The following is a 9,306-nucleotide window of genomic DNA, read 5'->3' on the forward strand; positions in this document are numbered from 1 at the left end:
GAAACCAGCCTGGCCAACATGGTGAAATCCCATCTCTACTAAAAACATAAAAAGTATCCGGGCATGGTGATGCACACCTGTAGTCCTAGTTACTCAAAAGGCTGAGACTTGAGAATCGTTTGAACCCAGGAGGCGGAGGTTGCAGTGAGCGGAGATTTACACCACTGCACTCCAGCCTGGGTGACACATCAAGACCCGATCTCAAAAAAAAAAAAAAAAAAAAACGCGAACCATATGGCTGCCTCCCAGCAACTCTAAGAGACTGTTTCTGCCACCAGCAACACGTTTATATTTTCCAAATAAGAAAAATGGAGTGAGTGCTGAAATATACAGCATAATACAACATACTGGCCATATACAGGGAAGGGTTCACTAAGTGCATTCTTTGAGGTTTTTTGTTTTGGTTTTGTTTTCTGAGATGGAATCTTGCTCTGTCGCCCAGGCTAGAGTGCAGTGGCGTGATCTCAGCTCACTGCAACCTCTGCCTCCCGGGTTCATGCGATTCTCCTGCCTCAGCCTCCCGAGTAGCTGGGACTACAGGCATGCGCCACCACCCCCAGCTAATTAAGTGCATTCTTTTAGCTCAAAAAATAAGACGAAACAAATAATCATATAATGCCCTAAATAAATGAATAAAGACCATCTTTTAACAATATATACTAAAATAAGCAATGTTACTTAAAGAGGACCCTCTTCCTTTTGGCCTTATCAATGAGAAAACCTTGTTTCTAGGCATCTTCGGACAATTAAGAGTATTACACTCAGCAGCCAAGTGCACCTCTAGGCTAAGAACAGATCTTGTCAAGTCTGTTGACGATTCGCAACACAAAATTATTAAATTGCCAAAAACTTTTGCACACCTTAGTAAATATAATTTTAAAAACAATCTCCATACCTCTAGAAGGTAGATTAGTGATTTCGAAAGTGCTTAGTCATGTGATAACTAAAAAACCTAAAAGTCCTTGACACATTTTTGTAAGTAAAATTCAAATAAAGGGCACAAGCACAACCTAGAAGGAAAACAAAAATAGGTCTCAGAGGGAGGTGTGTGAACCTCTTCACATTCAGATTTAGATACAAACTTCCCATGACTTGCATACATGCTTCCTAACCCTACTTCCCATCCTGACTCATCTTCACAACTTCTCAAGTTTTAATTCCAGTTTATTGAATTGAGTGCACGCTTATAAAGCATCTTGATTGAGATATAGATAAGCTACACATAGTATGTACTTCTTTTCTCTTTTTTTTTTTTTTTTTTTGGAGACAGGATCTCGCTTAGTCGCCCAGGCTAGAGTGCAGTGGCACAATCTCAGCTCATTGCAACTTCCACCTCCTGGGTTCATGTGATTCTCATGCCTCAGCCTCCTGAGCAGCCGGGACTATAGGCGTGCACCACCATGCCCGGCTAATTTTTTTGTATTTGTAGTAGAGACAGGGTTTCACCATGTTGGCCAGGCTGGTCTCTCAAACTCCTGGCCTCAAGTGATCCATCCACCTTGGCCTCTCAAAGTGCTAAGATTACAGGCATGAGCCAGCATGCCCAGCCAATAGTATGCATTTCTTATGTCTACTTATATCAGCTTAATATTTAAAAAACAAAAATAAACCCCTGAAGTCCATTTACATGTGATAGTCCCAGGAGCAGTGTAGTATAGGGACTAAGAACGGGGACTACTGAAAGGTTCCAATCAGTTCTGCCACCTTACCATATGATCTTAACTAGACTTTGTCTTGGGGACTCTTATTTCTCATTCCTCATCAGGTAAACAGGATAAAATGAATTAAAAAATTCAAAATGCTCAACAGAGCCCAGCAGTTTGCTGCTAACATTATGAAATGCTTACTCTGTGCCAGGCAATAAATAGTGCCTACTATGTTAACATGATGTTAGGTTTAACACAGTGCTCAAACATTACTATTCATAAATAGTATGAATTTATAGATTATGTATAAAGTATTTAAAAATCAGCTATTCGAAACAGTACGTACAGTCTAGGTTTTGAAGTGTTCAGGAGACACAGAAAGTGGAAGCAGCATAGGCAGCCGGTAGCTCCTGCAGGGTGTATAGTATCTGAGAAGCCAGATCCCACCAGCCCCAGTGAAGAAGTAACTTCAAATGCAGTCTGAGTAGAGGGCACAGTGACAAGGTGGGGAGCCTTGGAACAACCTGTGGCCGAAGGCAGTTAGACCTGCTTTCTTCCCTCTCAGAATTCTACAATCCAGAAGAAGACAATATATAATTATATGCCAACAGTGCTAAGCAATTGTGTGATGAGCAGCCAAAGTAAGCTAGTAGGTGTTCCCACAGGCGAGGAAGACAGTGTTGGGCAGGAACAAACAAAAGAGCAAGAGAAAGCTGACACAGGGTGTGCAGGACTCAGACGCTAACACCTCCCCTGGGAGCAGTGGCAACGAATAGACAGTAAATGAACGCAAATGTTGTTCTCAAACCCACAGCTGTTAGTGCCTCTATGTGGCATATTGGGAGCACGTTATTGGCACTGGCTACATTACAAACTTGTCTCCTGTCTTCCCCCAAAATGAGCAGACTCAGCACAATTCACCGATGATGCACGTGGAGATAAAGAACTACAAGTACTTTAAAGAAGCAAAGCAGTAAAACGGGCTGGGACTCCCTATCTTTGTAGTTCAGTGTATTGACCACAAATCAAACTAGGCAACTTCCTTATTTTTTTCTTTTCCCTTCTTGCCCCCACAAAGCTTACTCTAGCAACTTTCTTAAATAAAGGTATATTCCAGACCCTTCTCTCTTATGGTGGGAATGCTAAATAAATGAATTTTTGGAGCTGCATGTGGATTGCTTCATCAATAGAAAGACATATTCAAATCAATTTACCAAATAATTTATGAAAGTTACAACAGGAAAAACTACATGAGAAAGGAAAAAAGCAGAAATATAAAACAGCCTTTTCACTTTTACATGTTTTTTACAACTGTTGGTATACTTTACCTCGGAAAAGAGGTGGACAGCATGGAAATACAATTCAAACCCATGCATCTTGTTAGCAATTTTTTTTTTTGAGACGGAGTTTCACTGTGGCCAGGCTGGAGTGCAGTGGCATGATCTCAGCTCACTGCAACCTCCGCCTCCAGGGTTCAAGCGATTCTCCTGCCTCAGTCTCCTGAGTAGCTGTGACTACAGGCGTGTGCCACCACACTCAGCTAATTTTTGTATTTTTGGTAGAGACAGGGTTTCACCATGTTGGCCAGGATGGTCTCGATCTCTTGACCTCATGACCCGCCAGCCTTGGTCTCCCAAAGTGCTGGGATTACAGGCCTGAGCCTCCGCGCCCGGCCACTGTTAGCAACTTTTATAAAATGTCTGGGTAACGATAAGTCTGTTTTAGGCCAAAAACAACATACCTATAGATTTCATCTATATAACATTAATCTTCTTGGGTGATCCAGAACTAGACTAATCTGTAAGAATAAAACCATAAAGGCAAAATCTTACACAAGAATTTATGAATGTATGCCTTTATATTGTTCAACTACATAATCTAATATAGCGTTTCTTAAAAAAGACTAAAACTTATAAATCGTTAACACAAAAATATCTAGGATACCCATCCATCTTTTTTTTTTTTTTAATGAGACAGAGTCTCTCGCTCTGCCGCCCAGGCTGGAGTGAGTGGCACAATCTCGGCTCACTGCAAACTCCGCCTCCCGAGTTCACGCCATTCTCCGGCCTCAGCCTACCAAGTAGCTGGGACTGCACGCGCCAGCCAACAAGTCCGGCCAATTTTTTTTTTTTTTTCCTGTATCCTTAGTGGAGATGGGGTTTCACCATGTTAGCCAGGATGTTCTCGATCTCCTGACCTTGTGATCCGCCCGCCTCAGCCTCCCAAAGTGCTGGGATTACAGGCGTGAGCCACCACGCCCACAGACACCCATTCATCTTACATCTCACTAAGGGCTACCTAGAGGCAGCCCAACAGCAACTGTAGCCTTCAGTAATACTCAGCAATATTATCAACGCTTCTATCGTTAGTTTCTTCAATTTTTTTTTTTTTTTTTTTGAGGCTGAGTCTCCCTCTGTCCCCCAGGCTGGAGTGCAATGACGCAATCTCGGCTCACTGCAACCGCCGCCTCCCGAGTGCTAGCAATTCTCCTGCCTCAGCCTCCTGAGTAGCTGGGATTATGGGCGCCCGCCACCACGTCCAGCTAACTTTTGTATTTTCAGTAGAGACAGGGTTTCACCATGTTGGTCAGGCTGTTTCGAACTCCTGATCTCAGGTAATGCACCCGCCTCAGCCTCCCAAGTGCTGGGATTACAGGCGTGAGCCACCGCACCCGGCAAGTTTCTTCAATATTTTTTAAAGAGTTGAGGTCTTTGTCATTCAGGCTGAAGTGCAGTGGTGCGATCATGTCTCACTGTAGCCTCAAACTCCTGGCCTCCAGTGATCCTCCTGCCTCAGCCTCCCATGTAGCTGAGACTATAGGGGCAGGCCGCCAGATGAGGTCTCACTATGTTGCCACTATGTTGCTCACTATGTTGGTCTTGAACTCCTTGCCTCAAGTGATTCCCCACCCTCAGCCTCCCGAAGGGATTACAGGCACTAGCCACCTCACCAGGCTCTGTTTATTTTGGTTTTTTTTTTTTTTTTGAGACGGAGTCTGGCTCTGCTGCACAGGCTGGAGTGCAGTGGCCTGATCTCAGCTCCCTGCAAGCTCCGCCTCCCGGGTTCACGCCATTCTCCTGCCTCAGCCTCCTGAGTAGCTGGGACTACAGGCGCCCACCACCACGACCAGCTAATTTTTTTGTAGAAACAGGGTTTCACCATGTTAGCCAGGATGGTCTCGATCTCCTGACCTTGTGATCCGCCCGCCTCGGCCTCCCAAAGTGCTGGGATTAGAGGCGTGAGCCACCGCGCCCAGCCCAGGTTCTGTTCTTTCAAATGTTTACTGAGGTGTAGTTTCAAGAGTTGAAGTGTATAAAAACCTATGGTTTTATAACTTTATAGTTACTTCATAATATTGCCATATAAAATGTATCAATTTCCTCAAAACCCAAACAATGTAGTTTCAACATCCTTGTGACTGCATGTAAAATGATCAAACTCATTTCAACTTATACATTATGTGCTGGTACAGATGCTTATCCACTGTGTGATTTACTCATTATATCTCTTGCAAATTGCTTTATCTTATACAGCCACGTAACAAATGGAACCTGGATATTACCCTTCTGTTAGCACCATTTATTCATTACACGAATATATTTTGAGCACCTTTATTGAGCATTTACAGAATGTAAGGTATTAAACTCATATAGTCTTCCAGATAGAAATACTCCTGGCTCTCCTGGAGCTTACAGTCTACAGAGTTCAGTATAAGTCAGCAGAAAGACACCCCAAACACATGCAGGACTAAGAGCCACGAAACCTCGACCTAGTCCCCGCTCTCACACTACTGAGCTGTGCGATCGTTGGGAGGTCGCCTCACTAATCACTCTAAGCCTCAGCTGCCTGATCTGTAAAATGTAGGTTTGAACCCGTGGTCACAACCTTCCCAGCTTTAAGCAGCCGGAGACTGCAAGCAAATTTTAGCGTCTCATTCCACTATGTGCTCTCAACACCTAGCAAGTAGTATGCTGGATAAATGAAAGGCAGTGAAGGCACAACTTCAGCCGCAGAACACGCCCAGAAGTCATTTCTTGCTCTTCGGCTGTCTCTGCAGGGCATCTTTTAACAGGGCCAGGGCGATCTGCAGTAATGGAGCAGACACTGTGCGCTCCCTTCCCTCTCGCACTTGGTGGAACTCAAGGCCCTCATCCCCCCTCCTTTCCTCTCGGAACCAGGGACTCGGCAGCCCGCCAGGAGGATGGCAGTGGCCGTTGACCCGGCCTCCCCAGCGACCCGGGCCGCGCTCCCGCCCACACTGCACCTGCCGCAAGGACTGTCTCCCGCGCCGCTCCCGCCCGTCACGTGACAGGCCCCCACCCCGGCCGGGGCCGGTTTTTGGCGCGCGGCAGTGACGTCAGCATCCTGTCAGCCGCAGCCCCCGCCGCGGCCAGACCGACCTCGCGTTTTCAACTCCGCCCCGCCCGCCGCGCCGTTAACGGGCCCCGGCTGCCCCGCGTCCCGCCCGCCCGCGCCGCTCACCTTGAGGTGGCCGCTGTCTGGGCTGCTCGCTTCCTCCTCGTCCTCACCTCCCGAGGCGGCGGCGGAGGCCGAGGCGGCGGGCGGGGGCGCGCCCCGGCCACGAAGCCCCGAGTGCTCGGCGGCTGCGGCGGCAGGCAGGGCGGCAGAGGCGGCGGCCCCCGCGGCCCCGGGGCTGAGCGTCACGTTGTGTGCGTTCTCGCCCCAGCGCCACGGGTACACCATGAAGTCGCTGAAGCCGGGGCTGGTGGGGATGAGCGGCGGCGGCGGCTCCGGCTCCCCTCCACCGCCGCACGTAGGCTTGATCGGGGTCGTCCTGATGACCGACACCAGCACCCGCTTCGGGGAGTCGTGGCAGAAGATGACGGGCGGCGGCGGCGGCGGCGGGTTCTCCGCCATGGGCGCCTCCACGCCCCGGATCATCGCCCGGCCCGACCCGCAGCTCCGGCGGCCCCGGGCCGCACCCCTGAGCACCGCTCTGCCCCCGCTCGCTCTGCTCCGAGTCGCCGGCTCAGTCCTGCCGGCTCATGGCAGACGGACGTTTCCCGGAATCCTGCGCAGCAGCCACCTACCGAGGGGAGCGGCCGGCACCGGCGGGCAGGGCTGGACCCCGGCCCCAGGCGAGCGCGCCCTCCGCTCTTTGTACTCCGCGGCGCAGGCTGCAGCGGCGGGAAGCGGCGGGCGGCCCGGCCCTCGCGGTGACAGGAAAGCAGGACGCGCAGCGCTGAGCCCCCAAAAATAACAACCTGCCGCCGCGGTGCCTGCCCCGGCTTTTCCCGCGTTACATTTCGCGCCTGGGCGGAACCAGTCGCCGCGAGGCCGCTGCCCGCTGGCCGCACCGGAGAGTGACAGGCGGCGGGAGCCAATGGCCGGGCCCGGCCTTCTTTCCAGCCGGCCGGGGCGGGGCCGGGTCTGCGCGCGGGTCCTTCCCACTTCGCCATTGGCCGCCGCTCTTGTATTTTTTTCTGGCTCGAGGGCCAACAGCGTTCGAAACTCCAGCGGAGCGCGCGGCGCCGGCACTCGCCCGGACACACCCGCCTGCCGCCCCGCCCCGCCGTCCCTGCGTGTGGTTCGTCCGGGCTAGGGCGACTGGGCGGCGGGGAGGGCGGCAGGCGGGCGGCTGATTGGACAGCGGCGGGGCGGGGCCGGAGCGATCGTTGGGCGGTGGAGGCGCGCGCCCCGCTCGGCCCCGCCCGCCGTTGGTTGTTGGGCCGCGGTTCCCGCGCGCAGGGCGTTTAAAGGGCTGGGGCCCCGCCGCGCGTCCCGCCCCGCCCTGGGTCCCACCACCCGCCGGGCCGCTGGAGTCTGCTGCCGGAGGTGCTGGTGGGCACCCGGCGTGCCTGGTTTCTTAATCGAGTTCCGTCCGCTCAGCTGTTGCACGCGCTGTGAACCAGCCCTGTCAGCACCGCCCCGACTTCCCCCGGCCGATAGTGGGCCTCCGCTTCCCCGTCTGTGCAAAGGGGAGAGTCCAGGAAGTGGCCTCCGAAGTCCCCGCGGGCCGCTGGCGGCGCGGAGGCCACAAGAGCCGGGCGAGTGTCCGCTCTCTGGACTGATGCCGCCAAGTCGCCTCGGGGATCCCCCCCCAGCCCGGCGACCCCGCCCTGCCGAGCGGCTGCTCCGGGGGTCGGGGCGGCGCCCCACTCTGCTCTGCCCCCACCTGCCCCGGCCGCGTCCTCGTACTCGCGCCGGGACGCGCGGAGCCCCGGCGTCCTCTCCCAGCCCCGCCTGGCGGGCGCCGACCGCGGCCCGGGTGGGGCTCGCAGGCGGCAGAGGAGGGACCGGCCGGAGGGGGTGCCCAGCTTCCTCCCCGCTAGATGTGGACTGGGGAGCTGCGGTTTGTTCTTGTGAATACAGATTCCCAGGCACCGCCTGACTCGCGGTAGGGGCTCGATAAATATTTATTGAATGGATGAATGAATATCCAGTGGTTAAGGGTTAGAATTGGTAATTAAGTTAGAACACGACTGCATAATAACCGATAACTAAGCTGAATAGCTTTTCTCTGTGAAAGACACACAGAAATGCACAGCTATGCCTAAATTAAGGCACAATTGTTTAAAAACAAAGGAAACTCTTTGTGTGCTGATACGAACAATTTTAAAAATGTATTTTTATTTTAAAAGGCAAAACAAGCAATAGTGTGATTTTATGTAAAATTGTTAAACTGGGGAAAGTACACGTGTTTACTTTTAGACTTACATAAAATATCTGGCAAGATGCAAAAGAAACTAATGGATCATGGAGGGAAATTATGTGGCTGGGAACAGAAGTGAAAAGATTTCAAGAAATACAACATAAACTCTTTGTATCTTTTGAACTTTGAACCAAGTGAAAGTATCCTTTTAAGAAATGAAACAGTATATAGCCTCCATTTTCTGGAGGCTTACTACAAAAATAGCATATATGTACTGATACACAATAATACATATGGATGTTTCACAGTTCACTCAACAATTGGGTAAGGAAGATATATTTCCCATTTTATAAATGAGAAAAGTTGAGGCTTGTACAAGGTTACATAATAAATCCTTTGGAAGAATGAGTCTGTACTGCCTGTGGGTTATATCTCAGTGTCTGCTGAGCAGAAGAAGGAAAAGGCTGAAAAATGGGACTCACACATTTCTGAGTCCCGTTTCTCATATTCCAAAACTTTCGGAGTTTAGCGGCAAGTTTCATAGTGTAATAGTTGATCTAGAAAAAGCTGAACGTTCAGCTCTACTCTCACCTGATTCAGTAAGCGTTCATTTTGTTTTTAGTTTAATACCAAATAATTGTAACATATTTCTCTGAATCAGTTGGAAGGGAAATGTTATCCATCTATTTTATACTTGACAGGTAGTGTAAAGAAAAAAGTGATCTGTCCATCATGGACACTCGAATTAGGGGTTGAGCAAAATCCAACAGATTAATCACCAACAAATAGTTACTGTTTAACATCCAGAGCATGCCCCAGAGGGCAAGATGAATCATCCAGCACAGGATGCTGACTTTCTGCTTCTAAAAATTGCCCTTCATCAACAGTAACCTGGCAACTCCACTTGCTCTCTTCCCCAAGAGAATGAAAGACATGCCAGGAATGTGTGAACTGGGCAGAGGGTGATTCCAGGAGCAAAGCTGAGGTCATAGCAGATCTTTGCTTGTTTGGCTCCATTTTCATGCAGTGAGGAGGCTGTCTGAAGTG

At 50.4% G+C, this 9,306-nt stretch overlaps 1 protein-coding gene across 1 annotated transcript in view; it reads right to left on the reverse strand.

Annotated features, from left to right (window-relative positions):
- ZNF367 (zinc finger protein 367) overlaps window positions 1-6,896 on the reverse strand; it is a 31,179-nt gene extending 24,283 nt beyond the window's left edge. The window contains exon 1 of the mRNA XM_003912016.5: window positions 6,129-6,896. Coding sequence (XP_003912065.2) covers window positions 6,129-6,548 — 420 coding nt within the window. The 5' untranslated portion in view covers window positions 6,549-6,896. The remainder of the gene's footprint in view (window positions 1-6,128) is intronic.
- Window positions 6,897-9,306: the final 2,410 nt, after the last annotated feature.

This window comes from Papio anubis, chromosome 13 (assembly GCF_008728515.1).
Source record: "Papio anubis isolate 15944 chromosome 13, Panubis1.0, whole genome shotgun sequence".
Lineage (NCBI taxonomy): Eukaryota > Metazoa > Chordata > Mammalia > Primates > Cercopithecidae > Papio > Papio anubis.